At 43.4% G+C, this 25,825-nt stretch overlaps 1 protein-coding gene across 8 annotated transcripts in view; it reads right to left on the bottom strand.

Annotated features, from left to right (window-relative positions):
* The window catches only part of LOC137372742 (MAP kinase-interacting serine/threonine-protein kinase 1-like), a 90,163-nt gene that overhangs the window by 22,114 nt on the left and 42,224 nt on the right, over positions 1–25,825 (bottom strand). For all 8 annotated transcript variants that reach the window (XM_068036941.1, XM_068036939.1, XM_068036936.1 and 5 more), the window contains 3 exons: positions 25,489–25,568; positions 23,470–23,543; positions 600–704 (listed from right to left, as the gene is read on the bottom strand). In XM_068036941.1, coding sequence (XP_067893042.1) covers positions 600–704; positions 23,470–23,543; positions 25,489–25,568 — 259 coding nt within the window. The remainder of the gene's footprint in view (positions 1–599; positions 705–23,469; positions 23,544–25,488; positions 25,569–25,825) is intronic.

Below are 25,825 nucleotides of genomic sequence, written 5' to 3'. Positions count from 1 at the left end.
TTGTCCGTCAGATTGGTATGCCTATTCAGTTCTTTAGTCATTTCCCCTCTTCCATCTTTCATTTCTTGCAGCATGTTGGTCTTGCTAAGGTGGTCTCTTTCTCCCTACCTAAAAGGGAAAAGCACTAGGCTTTCCTTTTTCTTAAATATATAAACCCTTACTCCACAGGTCTGATTATCTTTCATCTTTCTAAAGGCTTGTAACATTTCCATTTCCTTCTTTCTTGGTGTTTATATCTGGAGATCAGTTACCAGCTAACACTTATTATTTATAGAAGATACAGTTCTATCCTTCCAAATATTGTTCTACCTTTCAACTGCCTTTCTTGTAAGGCTGTCTAGTTCTCATCTCTTCTGAACACTCGCTGTGATTTGTAGCCTCTGAGCCAAACACAAAATTTGCTGACTTGTTTCGATCCACTCAGGTTATCTCTATCTACTCTTGTTGATCCCTTGCCATATGGCACCATTTTTGTTTCCCTGAAGTTCATTTTGACCAATGACAGACCTCCATCTGTTCCCATTCCCCACTCCCACTGCCAAAATCCCTCTGATCTCAGAGCACATTTGATTATTTCTTTTGGCATTGACTTTTCATACCTTTGGTATGCAGAAAATCCAAGGCAGACGCAATGTCTTTCACGACAATACTCGCTTCTCTCTCATTAAAGTGCTTTCTTCTCTGGATGTGGGTCAGGATGGAACCTAGAAGAGAGTTTGTTTTTAAATGTTAGTATTAAATGAATAGGATTCTTCAAAGGGCAAAACAGGGTGCAGCCAGGGTTTTTAATTTTGTGTGCGGCTCTAACCCAAGCATCAGAGCAAAGTTGGATTATAGAGTAATGAAATGGTTGGTTGTGCTTGCATTCCTCACAAGGCAAAATATTGGTCTCACCAATGCTCACACAGGATGCTGCAAGTGCTTCCAAACATGTACATTTTCACCAGGTAATATCCTAGGCCAAGGGTACTCAACCTTTTTATTACTGAGATACCCCTCCCGTTTAAAAAAAAATTAATGTACCCTCATAACAGGTATTTCTTCTGCAAAAAAAATGTTGTGCAATTAAAAATATATATTTATTATTTTTGTTTTACTTAATGTGCAACCTGGATGGTTGAATTAAGTGGGGCCGAATGACCTATCTTATCTGTAATTATCATGATCTTGTGCCCTAGGACCACATTTTGTTCACACTAAATTGGTTTAGTCAGACTTGTAAGTGGTAGTCCCATGGTATTCAATGAATGGGCTGCCAAGCCATTCGGTACACCATGACTGGGAAATTTGTGAGCTCGCAGTGTGGTGGGAAAATGTCCTGAGGATTTTGCCCCAGTTTTCATAAAATTATAAATAACGCATTCCATAAAGAGCTGCATGATACTAAAACAATGCAGAACTCGATATAAGTTTATTTCTGTTAAATCAGTTAATAGTCTAATAAATAGAGGCATGGCAGGGCTTCTCAGTCCCATGGAGTGCACATCCTGTTCCATGTGGGAACTTCAGGACACTTCTCGTATCCTGGACAACCACATATGCAGGGAATATCAAGGGCTGGAGGAGCTTGAGTGCGGGGTTTTAGAGCTTCAGCAACAGCAGTGCATCCCCGAGATTGAGAGTTTTGTGGATAACACATTTTAATATTAGCATAGATGTCTATAAATATATGAATAAATATTCAACATTTTTTTTTAAAGTTAGTCAAGAGTCAAAATTCCCAAAGGGATGTTACTTTTTTTAAATCGTTGGAAAATCTGCAACCAACAGTCAAACAGGACATGCAGGAGGCCAAGACATGGTATAAGAAGACAGCAGCCAGCTTTGCAGCAGCAAAATAAATGCAGCTTCCACTGCAGTCCCAAATAAACATTTCAATATTTATTCACTTGCTGGCCAGCGAATTAAACGGCTCCACAATAAAGATTTCCTGATGATCTATTTTTAGAAGCATGAGGACAGGTGCAGGCCATTGGCAGAGCAACAAAGCACAGTGGAAGAGAGGGGCAGTGGGCGAGAGACAGGGATATATCGCAAAATGACATCACAGGACAATGAATCATGTGGGGTGAACACAGGTAAGCTTTTAACTTTTATTATAGTTGATTATTTAATTAAAATTACAAGACTAGATCAATTAATTAGCATAAAACAAAAGCCAATTTGATTATTTATTTGATAATTAATTACTATCAGCGTTCAACTAATTAATCAAATCTAGGAATAAAGTTAACATTAAATAGAAAGGGACAGCTACAGAGGGGGAGGCGGTGGCGTAGTGGTATTGTCACTGGACCAGAGACCCAGGGTATTTCTCTGGGGACATGGGTTCGAATCCCACCACAACAGAAGGTGGAATTTGAATTTAATTAATAAATCTGGAATTAAAAGCTAGTCGAATGATGGCCATGAAACCATTGTCGATTGTTGTAAAAACCCATCTGGTTCACTAATGTCCTTTAGGGGAGGAAATCTGCTGTCCTTACCTGGTTTGGCCGACATGTGACTCCAGACTCACAGCAATGTGGTTAACTCTTACATGCCCTCTGAAATGGCCTAGCAAGCCACTCAGTTGTACCTAACCGCTACAAAGTCAATAAAAAGGAATGAAACCGGACGGACCACCTGGCAACGACCCAGGCACCGGAAATGACAACTGCAAACCCAGCCCTGTCGACCCTGCAAAGTCCTCCTTATTAACATCTGTGGGCTTGTGCCAAAGTTGGGAGAGCTGTCCCACAGACTAGTCAAGCAAAAGCCTGACATAGTCATAGTCACAGAATCATACCTTACAGACAATGTCCCAGACACTGCCATCACCATCCCCGGGTATGTCCTGTCCCACCAGCAGGACAGACCCAGCAGAGGTGGTGACACAGTGGTATACAGTAGGGAGGGAGTTGCCCTGGGAGTCCTCAACATCAACTCCGGACCCCATGAAGTCTCATGGCATCAGGTCAAACATGGGCAAGGTAACCTCCTACTGATTACCACCTACCGCCCTCCCTCAGCTGATGACCTAGCACTCCTCCATGTTGAACACCACTTGGAGGAAGCACTGAGGGTGGCATGGGCACAAAATGTACTCTGGGTGGGGGACTTCAATGTCCATCACCAAGAGTGGCTTGGTAGCACCACTACTGACCGAGCCCTAAAGGACATAGCTGAGACTGGGTCTGCGGCAGGTGGTGGGGGAACCAACAAGAGGGAAAAACATACTTGACCTCGTCCTTACCAATCTGCCTGCCGCAGATGCTTCTGTCCATGACAGTATTGGTAGGAGTGACCACCGCACAATCCTTGTGGAGACCAAGTCCCGCCTTCACATTGAGGATACCGTCCATCGTGTTGTGTGGCACTATCACCGTGCTAAATGGGGACAGACTTCGAACAGATCGAGCAACGCAAAACTGGGCATCCATGAGGCGCTGTGGGCCATCAGCAGCAGCAGAATTATACTCAACTACAATCTGTAACCTCATGGCCCGGCATATCCCCCACTCTACCATTACCATCAAGCCAGGAGACTAACCCTGGTTCAATGAAGAGTGCAGGAGGGCATGCCAGGAGCAGCACCAGGCATACTTCAAAATGAGGTGTCAACCTGGTGAAGTTACAACACAGGACTACTTGCATGCCAAACTGCGTAAGCAGCATGTGATGGACAGACCTAAGCGATCCCATAACCAACTGATCAGATCTAAGCTCTGCAGTCCTGCCACATCCAGCTGTGAATGGTGGTGGACAGTTAAACAACTAACTGGAGGAGGTGGCTCCACAAATATCCCCATTCTCAACGATGGGGGAGCCCAGTACATCAGTGCGAAAGATAAGGCTGAAACATTTGCAACAATCTTCAGCCAGAAGTGCCGAGTTGATGATCCATCTCCGCCTCCTCCTGAAGTCCCCAGCATCACAGATGCCAGGCTTCAGCCAATTCGATTCACTCCGCATGATATCAAGAAATGACTGAAGGCAATGGATACTGCAAAAGCTATGGGCCCTGACAATATTTCGGCAATAGTACTGAAGATCTGTGCACCAGAACTTGCCGCGCCCCTAGCCAAACTGTTCCAGTATAGCTACAACATCGGCATCTATCCTGCAATGTGGAAAATTGCCCAGGTATGTCCTGTACACAAAAAGCAGGACAAGGCCAACCCGGCCAATTACCACCCCATCAGCCTACTCTCAATCATCAGTAAAGTGATGGAAGGTGCATCAACAGTGCCATCAAGCGGCACTTGCTTAGCAATAACCTGCTCAGTGATGCTCAGTTTGGGTTCCGCCAGGGCCACTCAGCACCTGACCTCACTACAGCCTTGGTTCAACCACGGACAAAAGAGCTGAACTCAAGAGGTGAGGTGAGAGTGACTGCCCTTGACATCAAGGCAGCATTTGACCGAGTATGGCATCAAGGAGCCCTAGCAAAACTGAGGTCAATGGGAATCAGGGGGAAAACCTTTCGCTGATTGGAGTCATACCTAGCGCAAAGGAAGATGGTTGTGGTTGTTGGAGGTCAATCATCTGAGCTCCAGGACATCACTGCAGCAGTTCCTCAGGGTAGTGTCCTAGGCCAAACCACCTTCAGCTGCTTCATCAATGATCTTCCTTCAATCATAAAGGTCAGAAGTGGGGATGTTCGCTGAGGATTGCACAATGTTCAGCACCATTCGTGACTCCTCAGATACTGAAGCAGTCCGTGTAGAAATGCAGCAAGACCTGGACAATATCCAGGCTTGCGCTGATAAGTGTCAAGTAACATTCGCACCACACAAGTGCCAGGCAATGACCATCTCCAACAAGAGAGAATCTAACCATCTCCCCTTGACATTCAACAGTATTACATCTGGGCGGCGCAGTGGTTAGCACCGCAGCCTCACAATCCAGCGACCCGGGTTCAATTCTGGGTACTGCCTGTGTGGAGTTTGCAAGTTCTCCCTGTGTCTATGTGGGTTTTCGCCGGGTGCTCCGGTTTCCTCCCACAGCCAAAGACTTGCAGGTTGATAGGTAAACTGGCCATTATAAATTGCCCCTAGTATAGGTAGGTGGTAGGGGAATATAGAGACAGGTGGGGATGTGGTAGGAATATGGGATTAGTGTAGGATTAGTATAAATGGGTGGTTGATGGTCGGCACAGACTCGGTGGGCCGAAGGGCCTGTTTCAGTGCTGTATCTCTAAATAAATTTAAAAAAAAATTACCATCGCTGAATCCCCCACTATCAACATCCTAGGGGCTACCATTGACCAGAAACTGAACTGCAGTAGCCATATAAATACCGTGGCTACAAGAGCAGGTTAGAGGCTAGGAATCCTGAGGCTAGTAACTCACCTCCTGACTCCCCAAAGCCTGTCCACCATCTACAAGGCACAAGTCAGCAGTGTGATGGAATACTCTCCACTTGCCTGCATGGGTGCAGCTCCAACAACACTGAAGAAGCTCGACAGCATCCAGGACAAAGCAGCACGCTTGATTGGTACCCCATCTACAAACATTCACTCCCTCCACCACCAACGAACAGTGGCAGCAGTGTGTACCATCGACAAGATGCACTGCAGCAACGCACCAAGGCTCCTTAGACAGCACCTTCCAAACCCGCGACCTCTACCAACTAGAAGTACCAGGGCAGCAAATACATGGGAACACCATCACCTGCAAGTTCCCCTCCAAGTCACACACTATCCTGACTTGGAGGTATATCGCCGTTCTTTCACTGTCGCTGGGTCAAAATCCTGGAACTCCCTTCCTAACAGCACTGTGGGTATACCTACCCCAAATGGACTGCAGCGGTTCAAGAAGGCAGCTCACCACCACCTTCTCAAGGGCAATTAGGGATGGGGGCAATAAATGCTGGCCTGGCCAGTGACACCCACATCCCATGAATGAATTTTTTAAAAAGCAGCAGCTTGCGTCACTGCGGTACATCCCCAAGGTTGAGAGTTTTGTGGATAGCATATTTTGGGATGCGTTCACCCCACAGCTTAAGGGTGTGCAGGCAGGAGGAAATGGGTGACCACCAGGCAGTCAAGAAGAACCAAGTAGGTAGTGCAGGAGTCCTGAATGCATCCTGCTGTCTAACCAGTATTCAACTCTGAATACTCGTAAAAGCGATGGTTTCTCTACAGGGTGCAGCCAGAGCCTAGTCCATGACAACACAGCTGCCTCAGCTGTACAGGGGGCAGGAGGAAGATTGGGAAAGCAATAGTGATAGGGGATTCTATTGTTAAGGGAACAGACATGTGTTTCTGCAGCTGCAGATGTGAATCCAGGATGGTATGTTCTGATGAAAGGTCATTGACCTGAAACATTAACTCTGTTTCTCTCTCCACAGATGCTGCCAGACCTGCTGAGTATTTCCAGCACTTTCTTTTTATTTCAGATTTCCAGCATCTGCAGTATTTTGCTTTTATTTGATGGTATGCTCCCTCCCTAGTGCCAGCATCAAGAATGTCACTGAGGAGGGACGGGGAGAGCGGGTGAACAGCCAGAGTCGTGATCCATATCGGTACCAACAACATAGGTAAAAGACAGCTAAGGTCCTGCAGCCAGATTTTAGGGAGCCAAGAAAGAAATCAGCTAGCAGGAGCTCAAAGGGTAATCTCCGGATTACTTCCCAATGCCCCATGCTCGTCAGTATAGAAATAGGAGGACAGAGCAGATGATAAGTAGACTTCAAGAGGACACAGACAGGCTGGTGGAATTGGTAGACATGTGACAGATGAAATTTAATGCAGAGAAGTGTGCGATGATACATTTTGTGAGGAAGAACAAGGAAAGGCAATATAAAATAAAGGAATACAATTCCAAATGGGGTCCAGGAGCAAAGGGCCCTGTAGGTATATGTGAACAAATTGTTGAAGGTGGCAGGGCAGGGTGAGAAAGTGCTTTATAAGGCATACAGGATAGTGGACTTTATAAATGGAGGTATGGTGAACCTTTATAAAACACTAGTTTGGCCTCAACTGCAGTACCATGCCCAATTCTGGCTACCATACTTTAACAAGAATGTGAAGGCATCGGAGAACTTGCAGAAAAGATTTACGAGAATGGCTCCAGGGATGAGAGACTCCATTTACTTGGATAGACTGGCAAAGCTGGAGCAGTTCTCCTTAAAGAGAAGGTTGAGAGGTGAATTGATGGAAGTGTTCAAAATTCTAAGCAGTCTGGACAGAGTAGATAGGGAGAAACTGTTTGCATTAGCGGAAGAATAGAGAACCAGAGCGCACCAATTTAAGGTGAACCCAGGGCAACATAAGGAAAACACTTTTACGCAGCAAGTGGCTAGGATCAGAAATGCAATGCCAGACAGTGTGGTGGTTGTAGCAATTTCAAACAACTCACCAAGGCTCCTTAGACAGCACCTTCCAAACCCGTGACCTCTATCAACTAGAAGGACAAGGGCAGCAGATGCATGGGAACACCATCACCTGCAAGTTCCCCTCCAAGCCACAAACGATCCTGACTTGGAACTATATCGCCACTCCTTCACTGTCGCTGGGTCAAAATCCTGGAACTCCCTTCCTAACAGCACTGTGGGTGTACCTACACTCCAAGGAGTACAGTGGTACAAGAACCACCACCTTCTCAAGGGAAATTAGGGATGGACAATAAATACTGGCATAGCCAGCGACGCCCACATCCCACGAACGAATAAAAAAAAAATGTGGCTTTCAAAAGGAAGCTGGATAATTATCTGAAGGAAAAATGTTTGCATGACTACAGGGCCAAGGCGAGAGTGCGAGACCTGCTGAGTTGCTCTTCCAGAGAACCGGCACGGACATGACTTGCCGAATGGCCTCCTTCTGTGTTGTAACCATTCTACGATTCTAGCCTGTTCCACCAGTCAAATGAAATTGTGGCTAATAGTCAAGCCTTTGTGCCATATCCCTTACATTCTTGTTAATGAAAGGTATTATCAATTTCAGATCTAAAGTTAACAATTGATTAAGCATCAATTTTTTTTTTTAATTCTTTCACAGCATGTGGGCATTGCTGGCTAGGCCAGCATTTATTGCCCATCCCTAATTGCCTTCAAGAAGGTGGTGATAAGCCACCTTGTTGAACCGCTGCAGTCCATGTGGCGTAGATACACTCACAATGCTGTTAGGAAGCGAATTCCAGGATTTCGACCCAGCGACAGTGAAGGAACAGTGATATACCTAACCCAAATGGACTGCAGCAGTTCAAGAAGGCAGCTCACCACCACCTTCTCAAGGGCAATTAGGGATGAGCAATAAATGCTGCCCTGGCCAGTGACGCCTACATCCCATGAATGAATATAAAAAAAATATATAGTCCCAAGTCAGAATGGTGTGTGCTGGGAGGGGAACTTGCAGGTGGTGATGTTCCCATGCATCAGCTGCCCTTGTCCTTCTAGATGCTAGCGGTCATGGGGTTGGAATGTGCCTTGGTGACTTGCTGCAGTGCATCTTGTAGATGGTATACACTGCTGCACCTATGCGTCAGTGGTAGAGGGAATGAACGCTGAATGCTGAATCAAGTGGGCTACTTTGTCCTGGATGGTGTTGAGCTTCTTGAGTGTTGTTGGAGCTGCACCCATCCAGGCAAGTGGAGAGCATGCCATCACACTCCTGACTTGTACCTTGTAGATGGTGGACAGTCTTTGGGGAGTGAGGAGATAAGTTACTCGCTGCAGGATTCCCAGCTAGTAGCCACAGTATTTGTATAGTTGGTCCAGTTCAGTTTCTAGTCAATGGTAACCCCCAGGATGTTGATAGTGGAGGACTCAGCAGTGGTAATGTCATTGAATGTCAAGGGGAGATGGTCAGATTCTCTCTTGTTGGAGATGGTCATTGCCTGGCACTGTGTGGCGTGAATGTAACTTGCCACTTATCAGCTCAAGCCTGAATGCTGTCCAGGTCTTGCTGCATGTGAACACAGACTACTTCAGTATCTGAGGTGTCGCAAATGGTGCTGAACATCCTACTTCTGACCTTATGATGGAGGGAAGGTCATTGATGAAGCAGCTGAAGATCATTGGGCCTAGGTCACTACCCTGAGGAACCCCTGCAGTGATGTCCTGCGACTGAGATGACTCACCTCTAACAACCACAACCATCTTCCTTTGTGCTAGATATTACTCCAACCAGTGGAGAGTTTATCCCTCTGATTCCCATTGACACCAGTTTTGCTAGGGATCCTTGATGTCATACTCGGCCAAATGCTGCCTTGATGTCAAGGGCAGTCACTCTCACCTCACCTCATGACAACCTTTGTCCAAACATGGAGAAATGAGGTGAGGAGTTAAGTGGCCCTCGCAGAACCCAAACTGAGCATCAGTGAGTAGGCTGTTGCTGTTTAAATGCTGCTTGATAGCACTGTCGACGACACCTTCCATCACTTTTCTGATGATCAAGAGTAGACTGATGGGGCGGTAATTGGCTGGATTGGATTTGTCCTGCTATTTGTGTAAAGGACATACCCGGGCAATTTTCCACATTGTCGGGTAGATGCCAATGGAACAACTCAGTTAGGGGCGAGGCCAGTTCTGGAGCACAAGTCTTGAGTACTACTGCTGGAATGTTGTTAGGGCCCATAACCTTTGCAGTATCTAGTGCCTTCAGCCTTTTCTTGATATCACGTGGAGTGAATCAAATTGCCTGAAGACTGGCATCTGTGATTCTGGGGACCTCAGGAAGAGGCCGGGAGGGATCATCCATTCAACACTCTGGCTGAAAATGGTTACAAATGCTTCAGCCTTTTCTTTTGCACTTATGTGCTGGGCTCCACCATTGATGAGAATGGAGATATTTGTGGAGACTCCTCCTCCTGTTAGTTGTTTAATTGTCTACTACCACTCACGACTGGATGTATCTGGACTGCAGAGCTTAGGTCTGACTCGTTGGTTGTGGGATCGTTTAGCTCTATCGCTTGCTGCTTCCACTGTTTGGCATGCATGGAAGTCCTGTGTTGTAGCTTCACCAGGTTGACACCCCATTTTGAGGTATGCCTGGTGCTGCTCCCGGCATGCCCTCAACCAGGGTTGATCCCCCAACTTGATGGTAATGGTAGAGTGGGGAATATGCCGGGCCATGAGGTTACAGGTTGTGGTTGAATATAGTTCTGCTGCTGATGACCCACAACGTCTCAGCGATGCCCAGTTTTGAGTTGCTAGATCTGTTCGAAATCTATCCCATTTAGCACGGTGGTACTGCCACACAACACAATGATGGGTATCCTCAATGTGAAGACGGGACTTCGTCTCCACTAGGACTGTACGGTGGTCAGTCCTGCCAATACTGTCATGGACAGATGCATCCGTGACATGTAGATTGGCAAGGACGAGGTCAAGTATGTTTTTCCCCTCTTGTTGGTTCCCTCAACACCTGCCGCATACCCAGTCTAGCAGCTATGTCCTTTTGGACTCGGCCAGCTCGGTCAATAGTGGTGCTACCGAGCGACTCTTGGTGATAGACTTTAAAGTCCCCCACCCAGAGTACATTCTGTGCCCTTGCCACCCTCAGTGCTTCTTCCAAGTGGTTTTAAACATGGAGGAGTACTGATTCATCAGCTAAGGGAAGCAGTAGGTGGTAATCAGCAGGTTTCCGTGCCCATGTTTGACCTGATGTCATGAGACTTCATGGGTTCAAAATGAATGTTGAGAAGTCCCAGGGCAATTCCCTCCCAACTGTATACCACTGTGCCGCCACTTCTGGTGGATCTGTCCTGTCGATGGGACAGGGATGGTGATGGTAGTGTCTGGGACATTGTCTTTAAGGTACGATTCCGTGATTATGAGTACGTTAGGCTGTTGCTTGACGAGTCTGTGGGACAGCTCTCCCAATTCTGGCAGAAGCCCCCAGATGTTAGTAAGGAGGACTTTGCAGGGTCATCAGGGCTGGGCTTGCCATTGTCGTTTCCAGTGCCTAGGTCGATGCTGGGTGGTCCATCCGGTTTCAGTCCTTTTAGACTTTCCTCTAGTGGTTTGGTGCAACTGAGTGGCTTGCTAGGGCACTTCAGAGGACATTTAACAGTCCATCACAGTGCTGTGGGTCTGGAGTCATATGTAGGCCAGAACAGGTTTAAGGACAGCAGATTTCCTTCCCTGAAGGACATTAGTGAACTAGATGGGATTTTACAACAATCAACAATGGTTTATTGGTCACCATAAATGAGACTAGCTTTTTTAATTCCAGATCTATTATTTGAATTTAAATTTCACCAGCTGTCATCGTAGGATTTGAACCAGTGTCCCCAGAGCATTAGCCTGGGCCTCTGGAATGCTAGTCCAGTTACATTACCACTACCCCACAACCTCCCTTCAGTTGCCATTTGCAGAACAAAGTTCCAAACTTTCACCACCCTTTGCATGCACAAGCGTTTCCTATTTTCACTCTTGAAATAGCTGACTCAAATTTTTTTAAGACAATGCCCCCCAGTCCTAGATTCCCCAACCAGCAGAAACTGTTTCTCCCTATCTACCCTAATTATTCCCTTAACAGCTTGTAAACTTTGATCAAATCACCCCTTAATCCTCTAAATTTCAGGCAATACAACCCTAGTTTGTGTAATCTATCCTCGTAAACCCTTGGAGTCCAGACATCATTCTGGTAAATCTCTGCTCCACTCCCTCCAAGGCCAATATATCCTTCCTAAGGTGTGGTGCCCAAAACTGCTCACAGCATGCCAGGTGTGGTCTAACCAGGGCTTTGTACAGCTGAAATATGATTTCCACTCCCTTATATTCAAGTCCTCTAGATATAAAGGCCAGCATTCCATTAGCCCTTCTGATTATTTTCTGTACTTGTTCATGACATTTTTTCGATCCATGTACCTGGACACCCAAGTCTCTTTGGACCTCCATTATTTCTAGCTTTTTCACCACTTACAATGTGCCCTGTTCTATCCTTTTTAGCTCCAAACTGGATGACCTCCCACTTGCCTACACTGAAATTCAATTTCCACTGTTTCACCTATTCATTTAATCCATAAATATCTTTGTAATTTTACACTTGCATTTACACTGCTTACAATGTCACCTATCTTTGCAAATTTGGATATATGGCATTCTATCCCATCACCGAAGTTGTCAATAAATATGGTGAACAGTTGAGGCCCCAACACAGATCGTTGTGAGATGCCATTAGTCACATCCTGCTGTAATCTCCAATTTATAGAAATCTTGATCCTGAAATAATCCTAATTAAGGTACATCCTTGGCAAAATAGCCAGGAACTTTAGCAGGATTTGGCTGCCTTTGTTAGACAACCAGGAACTTTATTTATAAAAGCAAAATACTGCGGATGCTGGAAATCTGAAATAAAAACAAGAAATGCTGGAAATACTCAGCAGGTCTGGCAGCATCTGTGGAGAGAGAAGCAGAGTTAACATTTCAAGTCAGTGACCCTTCTTCAAAACTTTATTTAACTGTTTAAAGTGCTTAGCTTAAGACTGTCATTTTCGGGACATGGTCAGTCACCACAGGGAGGAAAATCGCTGTCCCTCAACAGAGGGGAGATGCGAGAGACCTTTAGCTTTAAAGGTAGCTCTCTGGAAGGAGAGAGAGGGGGAGACCCAGGAAAAAGCATCAGCATACTTGCCCAGCTGAGAGCTGGGAGAAAATATCGCAAGCCAAGAAGGAAGATGCCCTGCTGGGAATTCTACATGTCAACTTGTGCAGCAGAGAATTGGAAATGATCCCCTATCTTCAAACTGAACTTTCACCCACAGAGATATCTACAAACATCTCAGGCCTGCAACTGAAGAGAACTTGACATCCAAGAAAATTCAACCGGTTTACCGTGAACCCCGAAACCCTACCTTACTTAAAATCACTTAACCCTTTTCCTCTTGTCTCTTGTGTGCGCACAAGCAAATGTGAGAGTGGGTGCAGTTGCAACAATTTCGGGATAAGGCATATTGCTCAATAAATAATTAATCTTCTGTTTTAAACCTACAAGAAAACCTGCCGCTGTCTGTTTATTTGACAAATAATACACAAAGGGGTTAAAACCCTAATAACAAAAACATTTGCTGCGGTCAGGTGGGAGTTGAACAGTGGAAACCACCTACATCCCTCACCACATGGCCGTAACAGGATATTTAACTGGAAGGAACATAGGAATATCGGAACATGAGTAGGCCATTCAGCCCTTCGAGCCTGCTCCACCATTCAATTAGATCATGGCTGATCATCTACCTCAATGCCACTTTCCAACGCGATTCCCATATCCCTTGTTGTCATTGGTATCCAGAAATCTATCGATCTCTGTCTTAAACATACTCAATGGTTGAGCTTCCACAGCCCCCTCTGGGGAAGAGATTCCAAAGATTCACCACCCTCTTAGTGAAGAAATTTCTCCTCATCTCAGTCTTAAATGGCCTACCCCGTATTCTGAGACTATGTCCCCTGGTTCTAGACTCACCAGCCAGAGGAAACATCCTAGCCACATCCACTCTGTCATGCCCTGTAAGAATTTTGAAACTTCGAAGCTCGAGAGAATACAGGCCCAGTTTCCTCAATCTCTTCTCGTAAGACAATCCCGCCATCCCAGAGATTAGTCTAGTGAACCTCCGCTGCATTCCCTCTATGGCAAGTATATCCCTCCATAGATGAAGAGACCAAAACTGTACACAATACTCCAAGTGCGGTCTAACCAAGGCTCTATACAATTGCAGCAAGATATTTTTACTCCAGTACTCAAAACCCCTTGCGACGAAGGCCAACATACCATTTGCCTTCCTAATTGCTTGCTGCACCTGCATGCTAACTTTACTGACTCATGAACAAGGACACTAAGGTCCCTTTGGACATCAACACTTCCCAAAAACTCACCCTTTAAGAAATGCTCTGTTTTTTTTTACCAAAATAGATAACTTTACACTTATTCACATTATATTTCATCTGCCATGTTCTTGCCCGCTCACTTAGCTTGTCCAAGTCCCCTCGAAGCCTCCTTGCATCCTCCTCACAACTTACATTCCCACCTAGATTTGTCTCATCAGCAAATTTGGAAATATTACATTTGGTCCCCATATCCAAATCATTTATATAAATTATGAACAGCTGTGGCCCCAGCACTAATCCTCATGGTACCCCACTAGTAACAGCTTGCCATCCTGAGAATGACCCGTTTATTCCTACTCTGTTTTCTGTCTGTTAACCAATTCTCAATTCATAACAGTAGATTACTCCCAATCCCATGTGATCATTTTGATTACGAACCCTCTGTATGGAACCTTATCAAATAGCTGTACTTTAGGAAACTTCATCCTAGGGTCTTAAAAGAAACGGCTAGTGAGATAGTTGATGCGTTGGTTTTAATTTCCCAAAATTCCCCAGATTCGGGGAAGATTCTATTAGATTGGAACATAGCCAATGTAACCCCATAATTTAAAAAGGGAGGGAGACAGAAAGCAGGAAACTACAGGCCAGATAGCTTAACATCTGTCATAGGGAAGAAGTTAGAAGCTATTATTAAAGACGTTATAACAGGGCACTTAGAAAAATTCAAGGTAATCAGGCAGAATAAACATGGTTTTGTGAAAGGGAAATCATGTTTAACCAATTTATTGGAGTTCTTTGAGGGAGTTACATGTGCTGTGGATGTACTGAACTTAGATTTCTAGAAGGCATTTGATAAGGTGCCACATAAAAGGTTATTGCGGAAAATAAAAGCTCACGGTGCAGGGGGTAACATTTTGGCATGGATAGAAGATTGACTAGCTAACAGGAAACAGACAGTAGAGATAAATGGATCATTTTCTGGCTGGCAAGATGTAACGAGTGGTGTGCCACAGGGATCAGTGCTGAGGCCTCAACATTTTACAATTTATATCGATGATTTGGATGAAGGGACCAAAGGAACGGTTGCTAAATTTGCTGATGACATAAAGATAGGTAGGAAAGTAACTTGTGAAAAGGACATAAGGAGGCTACAAAGGGATATAGCTAAATGAGTGGGTAAAGATCTGGCAAATGGAGTAAATGTGGGAAAATGTGAAATTGTCCATTTTGGCAGAAGAATAAAAAAGAAGCATATTAACTAAATGGTGAGAGATTGCAGAGCTCAGATGCAGAGGATCTGGATGTCCTAGTGCATGAATCGCAAAAGGTTAATATGCAGGTACAGCATGCAATTAGGAAAGCTAATAGAATGTTTTGTTTATTGTGAGGGGAATTGAATACAAAAATCGGGAGGTTATGCTTCAGTTATAAAGGGCATTGCAGAACTGTGTACAGTATTGGTCTCCTTATTTAAGGAAGGATGTAAATACATTGGAAGCAGTTCAGAGAAGGTTTACTAGACTAATATCTGGAATTGACGGGTTATCTTATGAGGAAAGTTTGGACAGGCTAGGCTTGTATCTGCTGGAGCTTAGAAGAGTAAGTGGTGAGTTGATTGAAACATACAAGATCCTGAAGGGTCTTGACAGGCTGGATGTGCAAAGGATGTTTCCACTTGTGGGAGAAGCTAGAACTAGAGGTCACTGTTTAAAAATAAGGGGTCGTCCATTTAAGACAGATGAGGAGAATTTTTTTCTCTCAGAGGGTTGAGAGTCTTTGGAACTCTCTTCCTCAAAAGGCAGTGGAAGCAGAGTCTTTGAATATTTTTAAGGCAGAGATAGATAGATTCTTGATAAGCAAGGGGGTGAAGGGTTATCGGGGGTAGGCGGGAATGTGAAGCTGAGCTTACAATCAGGTCAGCCATGATCTTGTTGAATGGTGGAGCAGGCTCGTGGGGCCGAGTGGCCTATTTTTGCTCCTAATTTGCATGTTCGGATGTAAGCCTTCTGAAAATCCAAATTACACCACATCCACGGGCTCTCCCAAATCTATGCTACAAGTACCATCCTCAAAAAACTCTCCCAACAGGTTTGTCAAACATGATTTTCCTTTCATAAATCCTGTTGACTGCCCAATCATATTATTTTTCTAACTGTCTAGTTATAACATCCTTTATAATAGATTTTAACATTTTCCCGACTACTGATGTCAAACTAACAGGTCTGTAAGTTCCCCGTTTTCTCTCTCCCTCTCTTCTTTAATAGTGGGTTTACAACATTTGCTACTTTCTGGTCTGCTGGAACCTTTCCAGAAACTATAGAATTTTGAAAGATAACCACAAATGCATTCACTATCTCTACTGCCATCTCCTTCAACACTCTGGCATGTAGCTCATCCGGTCCAGGAGATTTATCAATCTTCAATCCAGTTAATTTTGAGAGTACGACCTCTTCATTAATATTATTTTTTTCAGTTCCTCTTTTGTACAAGTTCCTTGGTTCCCTAGTATTTCTGGGAGATTTTCTGTATCTTCCTTGGTGAAGACTGACACAAAGTAATTATTTAGTTTCTCTGCCATTTCCCTATTCTCCATTATAAATTCTGCTGTCTCCACCGGTAATGAACCCACATTTGCCTTTGCTAATCTTTTCCTTTTCACATACCTAAAGAAGATTTTACAGTCCACCTTTATGCTTCTCGCTAGCTTGCATTCATATTCTCTTTTCCTTTCATCAGTTTCTTGGTCCTCCTTTGTTGGACTCTAAATTGCTCCCAATCCTCAGACTTACCACTTTTTCCAGCAACCTTATAAGTCACTTCCTTTGATCTAATGTAACCGTTAACTTCTTTTGTTAGCCATGGTTGATTCATCTTTCCTGTTGGGTTTTCTGTCTTAGAGGAATATATATTTGTTGCAGACCATGTAATACTTCTTTAAATACTAGCCATTGCCTGCCTACCGTCAAATCTTTTAATGCATTTTCCCAACCCACCATCGCCAACCTGCCCCTCATACCTTCAAAGTTTCCTTTGTTCAGACTTAAGACCCTAATTTCCGAATGAACTGTATCACTTTCAAACGTAATGTAAAATTCTATCATATTATGGTCACTATTTCCCAAAGGCTCCTTTACAACAAGGTTATTAATTAGGCCTTTCATATTACATAATACTAAATCTAAAATAGCCCAAACCCTAGTTGGTTCTTCAACGTACTGCTCCAGAAACCCATCTCCTACACACTCCAGGAATTCATCCTTCACAGCATTAGTGCTGAGCATTTTACCCAGTCTATATGTAAAATGAAGTTGCCCATTATTACTGTATTACCCATGTTACATGCACCTTTAATGTCCTGATTTATACCATGCCCAACATTACCAATGTTGTCTGGTGGCCTATAAACAACTCCCACCAATGTTTGCTGCCGCTTACTGTTTCTCAGCTCCACTCAAACTGATTCTACATCTTGATCCTTCCATCTGAGATCCTCTCTCACTAATGTACTGATCTCATCCAATATTTAGAACACTACCCCACCTCCATTTCCTTTCTGCCTATCCTTCCTAAATGACAAATATCCTTGAATATTCAGTTCCCAGTCTTGGTCACTCTGTAACCATGTCTCTGTAATGGTAATTAAATCATACCCATTTACCTCTATTTGTGTCTTCAAATCTAGTTTAAACCATCCCCAACAGCACTGGTAAATCTCCGTGAGGATGTTAGTACCGGTCCTGCTAAGGTCAATCCGATCATCTTGTACAGGTCGCACCTACCCCAGAAGTGGTCCCAATGCCTCAGAAATCTGATGCCTCCTTCCTACACCAATTCTCCAGCCACATGTTCAATCGCTCAGTCCTCCTATTCCTATGCTCACTAACACGTGGCACTAGGATTAATCCTGAGATTACTGCTTTTGAGGTCCTGCTTTTTAATCTCATTCCTAGTTCCCTAAAACCTGCTTTCAGGACTTCATCCCTTGTCCTACCTATGTCGTTGGTACCAATGTGGACCACGACCTCTGGCTGTTAACTCTTCCCCAGAAGAATGTCCTACAGCCGCTCTGCGACATCCTTGACCCTGGCACCAGGGAGGCAACATAGCATCCTGGAGTGACCATCCACAGGTGACATGAGTCCTCACTCTGTTGTTGATGTGTTGAGTGTTAGCAATTTATAAAGTTGCATATAATTTCTAACAAGGGGAAAATAGCAATAGGATTGTGTTTATATGATATGGTTTTCAATATAAGGAAAATATGCCAATGGTCTATTGTTATTAAACCATTAAAAACAAAGAGAAAATGCAGTACAGTACTAAGATCGGATTTTAATGCATTAAGAGGATAAAATGTAGCCACTTCTTCCAGCCACTTAAACTACTTAATTGGATTAGTCACAAGTAATATTTAATTCAGCAAAACAATGAGTGGAGGCTGTACCCATTGACTGCCACCAGTTGTCTTGATTATTCTTTTGAACACTGACTCAATTAGTGGGCACTGCATCAAATCTTGTACTTACATTTTGCCTGTGGAACCGATAATCGGTGTCCACTGTCGAACGATAAGCCCCTTTAGTCTGGGAAATTAGTATATAGATGATGTTTTTCAAGCATACATTCTAATACCACAATGGCTGCATGACGTATGCAGGGACAGAGTTGTAACTGCCACTGCAAGACATTACTTGAGGCTGTAACAAATTACAATAATTACAAAATCTACAGCTCAGATAAAGGGCCAATGAATGTGTTATGTACAACACAAAGCACTATCCATTAAGCTCTACTTGAGGACTTGCATGATGTCATATACCATGATAGCAAAGCTAGCAGTTAATTATCTTATGTCTGAAATTACACAGATCTCATTATTTCCCACATGTATTGTTTAAACTTTATGTGGATAAGTTATTGCATTTGATTAACTTCTGAACTGGCAGCATGTCTGTACATTCCCCATTCTCAACGACCGCTGAGTAAGCAAATTCATTATTCATAATGTTATTACCAGCTCTTACTCTTCAGTTTCTGAAACTCTCAAAGTAGAAGAGAGAAATCTACGAGTGCAGATTTACAAAGATTTCTAAAAGCAGTATTGCACATAAAGACAAAGGGGTTGAGGTTTTACAAATTATTTATAGCACAGAAATGGGCCAGTCCAAACCAGTCTTTATGATCCACATAAGCATCCCTAACCCTTCATTTAACCCCAACATACCATTCTATTCCTTTCTCCCTCATGTGCTTATCTAGCTTCCCCTTAAATGTACCTATGTTATTCACTACAACTACTCCTTGTGGCAGCAAGTTCCAAATTCGAAACAATCTCTGGGTAAAGAATAAAGATTTATTAGTTTCTGCCCATTTCAACACTCCCCCCTGCTCTCATGCCCACATCTCTGTCCTGGGATTGCTGCAGTGGTCCAGTGAACATCAATGCAAGCCTGAGGAACAGCACCTCATTTACCGATTAGGCGCGCTACAGCCTGCCAGACCGAACATGGAGTTCAATAATTTCAGAGCATGACGGGCCCCCCCTTTTTATTTTTAGTTATTTTTTCTTTTTTATGTTTATTTTATTTTAGTTTGTTTCTACTGTGCCTACCCACTGTTTTTTTCATGTTTGTGCTTGGGGCCAGGCTGTTAAGTTTTCTGTCAATTAACAGCCTCTCTGCACCAAGGCTTTGTCTTTCACCACACCATTAACATACAGTTTGCCTTTGCTCCATGACCTTCTGGTCAGTTATTCTGTGTGACCTTGTCCTATCAACACCTCTTTTGTTATCTCTTGCCCCACCCCAGCTTTACTTGCATAAAACCTATTACATTTCTAGCCTCTGCCAGTTCTGATGAAGGGTCACTGACCTGAAACGTTAACTCTGCTTCTCTCTCCACAGATGCTGCCAGATCTGCTGAGTATTTCCAGCATTTCTTGTTTTTATTATTAAAGATTTATTCGTGACTATCTTATATTTATGGTCCCTAGTTCTAGTCTCACCCACAAGTGGAAATGTCTTCTCTATGTCTATCCTATCAAACTAATTCATAATCTTAACAGCTTCTGTCAGATCACCCTTCATTCTTCTCTTTTCTAGAGAAAGGAGCTCCAACTTATTCAAACTTTCCTGGTAGTTATATCCTCATAGTTCAGGTATCATTCCAGTAAATCATTTTTGAACATTTCCGGAACCTCTATATCTTTTTAATAACAGGCACCAGAATTTTTTTTTTTTTTTTATTTGCTCACAGGAAGTGAACATCGCTGGAAGGCCACCATTTGTTGCCTATCCCCAATTGCCCTTGAGGAGATGGTGGTGAGCTGCCTTCAAGAACCCCTGCACTGCATTTGGTGTAGCCACAGTGATGTTACGGAGTTCCAGGTTTCAGACCCAGCGACAGCCAGTTCCCTGGCTTTCTGTATGGCACAGTAAGTAATACGCCAGTCCCTGAGGTTACCGATTGTCGTAGTATACAATTCTGCTGATGCTGATAGCCCACAGTGCCTCATGGATGCCCAGTTTTGAGCTGCTATCTCTGTTCTGAATCTATCCCATTTAGCACAGTGGTAGTGCCACACAGCACAATGGATGGGGTCCTCAGTGTGAAGACAGGTCTTGGTCTTCACAAGTACCGTGCAGTGGTCTCTACCAATACTGATATGGACAGAGGCATCTTCAAAAGGTGGACTGGTGTGGATGAGGTCAAGTAGTTTTTTTCTCCCGTGTTGGTCCTCTCACCACCTGCTCTAGGGCCAGTGTGGCAGCTATGTTCTTCAGGACTTGGCCAGCTCGGTTAGCAGTGGTGCTACCAAGTCACTTTTGGTGATGGACGTTGAAGTCCCCCACCCAGAGTACATTCTGCGTCCTCACTACCCTCAGTGTTTCTTCTAAGTGGTATTTCGAGTACTGATTCATCAGCTAAGGGAGGGCAGCAGGTCAGCGATAGGTTTCCTTACCCCCGTTTGACCTGATGCCATGAGACTTCATAGGGTCCGGAGTCAATGTTGAGGATGCCCAGGGCCATTCCCTCTCAACCATATACCACTGTGTTGCTACCTGTGGTGAGACAGGACATACACAGGGATGGTGATGGAGGTGTCTGGCACATTGGCTGAAAAAAAAGATTCTGTGAGTGTGACTAAGTCAGGCTGTTGCTTGACTAGTCTGAGGGACAGTTCTCCCAATTTTGGCACGTCCCCAAATGTTAGTGAGGAGGACTTTGCAGGGTTGATTTGGCTGGGTGTGCCTTTGTTGTGTCCAGTGCCTAGGTTGAAGTCAGGTGGTCCATCCAGTTTTCTTCTTATTGTTCTTCATAGCGGTTTGATACAACTGAGTGACTTATTAGGTCATTTCAAAGGGCAGTTAAGAGGCCTGAGGTCACATATAGGCCAGACCAAGTAAGGCTGGCAGGCTTCCTTCCCTAAAGGACATCAGTGAACCAGATGGGTTTTTATGACAATCCGGTAGCTCCATGGGCACCACTGCTGAGATTAGCTTTCTATTCCAGATTTATTTCATTAACTGAATTTAAATTCCCCAACTGCCATGATGGGATTTGAACAGTAGTCTCTAAATCTTTAGTCCTGACTGCTAGATCACTAGTAGTGACATAACCTCAATGCTACCATACCCTGCATACAAGATTAAGTGGAATAGAGGAAAAAAGTTAATCCAGACCACATTTCAAGTTAAACCAGGCTACAGGATAAGGGGATAAAGGTGCCTGGTTAAAAAAAAAACTGTGGAACTGATTTCAGTCATCAATTTTCCAAACAAAGGGATAAATACTGGTATTGGTATTTCAGATAAGCTAGTGGAGATAAAATCTTTGGAACATGAGTATTGCTGAAAATAGAGACACGTTGAAGGTTTTCGTCTTGCACTCATCAGGACAACCTGCAAGAATACCAATGTCAGGGAAAACAACAACTTTATACTGTATGAGAACAGAGTGCTGATTGGTTGACCCTGATCAGAAAATCTCTCGCTGTATATCGTGCAAACTTATGAAAGGGCCTAAGGCTGTCATTTTCGATCCTGAAAAGAGCCCAGTCTACCTCAAATTATCCTGGAAGGGTAATGTATCCCAAAAGTTTGAGCAACAAGTGAAGCTGGCTATTTCACGCTGCTACTATGCAGTAGCAACACGTGTGGTGTTCACCATTAACAGGATGCTGCCGTTACGCCATAAAAGACATCCTGCCTATAACACAAATTATATACTAATTTCACTGCCAGTGTGATGCTAGGCATATAGGCCGTATGTTCCCAAAGACTGGCGCATCGTATCAAATAATATGTCCCTGACACTGTTCGGAACTGGCAACCAACCAGCCCGTTGCAAAACTCAAAACACAATGTCCAACATTAGATGTGATTCCGCGATTGGACAACATTTGCTAAATAATCCTCAGTGTGCTAAGAATTACGCTGACAACCAATTTAAGATTGTCAGTAGGGCTCGCAGTGTGGCGCATTTGCGCGTACTGGAAGCTACATATATTAATACACAGGGCCTTGTTCTTTGCAGACAGAAAGAATATGTACACACATTACACCTATTTCAGCTAAACAAAATAAGTGACAGCAATTCGCTGGTTCATTCCTCAGGGCAATGCTTTGACCAATCAGAGTCAAGCTGCCTCATTTAAATTTCAAACAAAGCTTGGCAGTTAACTGTCAGTCACCATAGATAGGTGCATTCTCCATGACAACGCCTCGACCAATCAGAGTTCACTTGCCAACCAATCAGCACTCTCTTCCCATACAGTATAAAGTTGCTGTTTTCCCTTACGTCGGCATTCTTGTAGATTGTTCTGATGAGTGCAAGACAAAAAGCTTCGACGTGTCTCTATTTTCAGCAATACTCAAGTTCTGTACTGCCAAACGACTATCTTTGGAACCATTCAACCATACTAAGAGGCAGTGATGGACAGGGGGTAAAGACCATTATTTTTATAGCAGCATGAACCGGAAGAGTCAAATAGTCTCTCCTCAGCCCTACTCAACATTTATTCAAGCCCTCCTCTTCCCCATCTGCCTATACTCCAAGCACTAATCAGTTATAAAAATACAACATACTGTTACGTTTCCAAAGCTCTTGAACCAGATATTAATCATAGGCAGGCGGATAGAAGGGTAGGTAGGCGGGCACAAGGAAGAATAGATGGATGTAAGCCTTGCTTATTTATTTTGCTCCCTGTCGCTATACAAACATCACAAAATTCTTCACATACAATTCATTACTTTAAAGTTCAGTGGCTGTTATGCACAAAACTCTGTACACAGAAAGAGTCCATAAACAGCAATAAGGTGAATGATGAGTTCCTTGTCGTGTTGGCCAAGGGAAGACTGTAGGTCAGAACACCAAGAAAACTCCTTGTTCCTCTTTAAATAGTGTCTTGCGACCTCTACTATTCATCTGAATAGGTAGATGGGACAAAAGCAGAATAATTTGCTCTTCCCTTTCGTCCTTATCCTTCCAGTAAGGAAGCATTCCACCTCAAAGTCAATATTAAATTTTTCCTTCAAAAGGAGTTCACAACTGGAAGCTATTACAGAGCGTATGGGGCGGGAGAGATGTAAACACCACAAAGCCTTGCCTTGTCCTACTGTGCAATAATGCATTAATTCACTCTCACACTTTACCACCAAGCAAAAAAGCAACAACATTTTGCAGTATGCTGTTTGTTGTCAAATAATAGCTATGACCTACCTCCACGCATTTTTTCAAACACCAGGTAAAACTGCGCTTCATCCTCAAAAAATTCAATCAGTTCTAAAATGTTCCTGCAGAAAGAGGGAAACAAATTCAAATCCCAAGAGCCCTTAGTAAATAAGATAAAAGCAGAAAAAAAGTCTTCTGTCCCAATTGAATTGAAAACAAATGAAAACATTTTATCATATATCGATTTCCTTTCTTCATACAGTACATTTCTCGAGTGAGTTTCTCTGTGATAACATTTGAAAATATAACTGGCTTTTTTCTCAGACATTTCATTATGGTGTAGCCTGTATAAGACGTTTTGACACTGTCAAAATCACAGCTTGTATTAATTTGTCTATTTCATTAGCTACAAATCATTTACCAATTTCAAACTTCCACCAAAAAATATTTCTACTACAAAAATTGTAACGGAGGTTTATTTAAAATTAGTTTTGCTGGGATTTGGGTTAAAGCTTGCAAGAATTGGTAGCCATCAGATTCCAACAACACTTATGCATTTAATGCTCAAAAATTAGTAAATGTTGCAGTCAGACATGCCATACCATGTTCTGGTGCAAACATTCACCATTTTGAAGGCCAGTCCACGTTCACAATTAAAATCAAGCAAGACCTTTACTCTCTTCTTCCCACGCCACCCCCCCCACCACATCCCAACTCCCAATCCCCACCCCCCTCCCAATACCAATGTGGGGAACCTGCTCAGGTCCTGCTGCTGCTGCGATAAACCAAAGTGATTACATTTTTTTAAAATGGCAATTAATATGATCTGCATGTTCAACTGGTTTGGCTTGATAAGAAAAACTCATGATTATAGATTCTGACTTTTGAGAAGCTAATATGCTCCCTCATTGATTATTATGGCTTAGTGAAGACAAAGGCAAATAGCATTTCATTATGAGTAAGGTAAAGTGGAAAATTATTGAATTATATACCCTTTACTATGTAAAATGGAGCAAAAATAGGATGGTGTGCAGCATGATCAAGTACTGAAAATTTCATTGCAGCAATTTGCAAGGCAAGAAGAATATTGTGATTGAAAACATAGAAAAAAGCACCACAGAAGTTGCAAGATTCAACATCATTTTGTGAATTTTCCTAAACTGCCATTTTTGAAATGTGGTGAGGGTTCTAAAAATACACAAGCTGAATTTCAATTATGCTGGTACGGGAGGTTCCTTCTGGCCAACTCAAACTGCAGTCAATCACGGTACGCTTCTCTTCTCAGCGCAACTATCCATAACTGGTCTTTTCATCCTGTGCCAATTGAAATTTTATGACGTTTTCCAAGGGCCACAATCCCACTGCAGCAATGACCCTGGCCTACTCTCTGATCATTTTGGTCAATGGTCATCTTGATTCAGGCTTAAACCCTCCCACTGATGCATCAGCTCTGGCCTACACCCTGGTATGCTTGGTTAATGGTCCAACCTGGTCCCAACAGAAAACAAACAAGAAAGAGACAGTTAAAGAACGCAGAATCAGAGGGAAAGAAAATAAGTAAACTAGAAAAGGAGTTAGAACCAGAAAAACAGAGAAACAGAAGTAGATAGAGAGGAGAAAGGAAGACAGAGAAATATCTACAATAAAACAGCCTATTACTACTTTAGGCTGTCCTAATGTTTGTCAGGTATAGTAATGCAACAGTCCCTTCCAAACCCACGACCTCTACCAACTAGAAGGACAAGGGCAGCAAATGCATGGGAACACCACCACCTGCAAGTTCCCCTCCAAGTCACACACCATCCTGACTTGGAACGAGATCGCCGTTCCTTCACTGTCGCTGGGTCAAAATCCTGGAACACCCTTCCTAACAGCACTGTGGGTATACCTACCCCAAATGGGACTGCAGCGGTTCAAGAAGGCAGCTCACCACCACCTTCTCAAGGGCAATTAGGGATTGGCAATAAATGCTGGCCTGGCCAGCGTCGCCCACATCCCATGAATAAATAAAAAGTCCCATAAGATATCACTGTTCATAGCTCCCATATTGAAGGATTTGAAACTTACTGGTTTCCCTGACATTGATATAAAGTCTCAACTTCACGGAACACCCTATTTCGGCTCAGAGCTCTCTTCTTCTCAATAACCTGCAGAGGAGAACACAAAGTGCTTTCAATTATTGGCCTAATCATGATAAAATAAACAAAAGAAAAATTTTCTTGTTTTACATCTTCTGTATGTTGGAATATGACTAACCCTCTTGACTGTGGAAGATCCAAGAATAAGCACATATGGACAGCTCATTGAAAGTTTTGGTGAATACATTACTACATTTTTTATTCATAAGATCACACTAGCTAAATACACAATACTGTTTTGTGCTATTAGGCAAGCCTATATTTTC

This window comes from Heterodontus francisci, chromosome 8 (genome assembly GCF_036365525.1).
Source record: "Heterodontus francisci isolate sHetFra1 chromosome 8, sHetFra1.hap1, whole genome shotgun sequence".
Classification (NCBI taxonomy): Eukaryota; Metazoa; Chordata; class Chondrichthyes; order Heterodontiformes; family Heterodontidae; genus Heterodontus; species Heterodontus francisci.
This window is presented reverse-complemented; position numbering and strand designations above follow the sequence as displayed.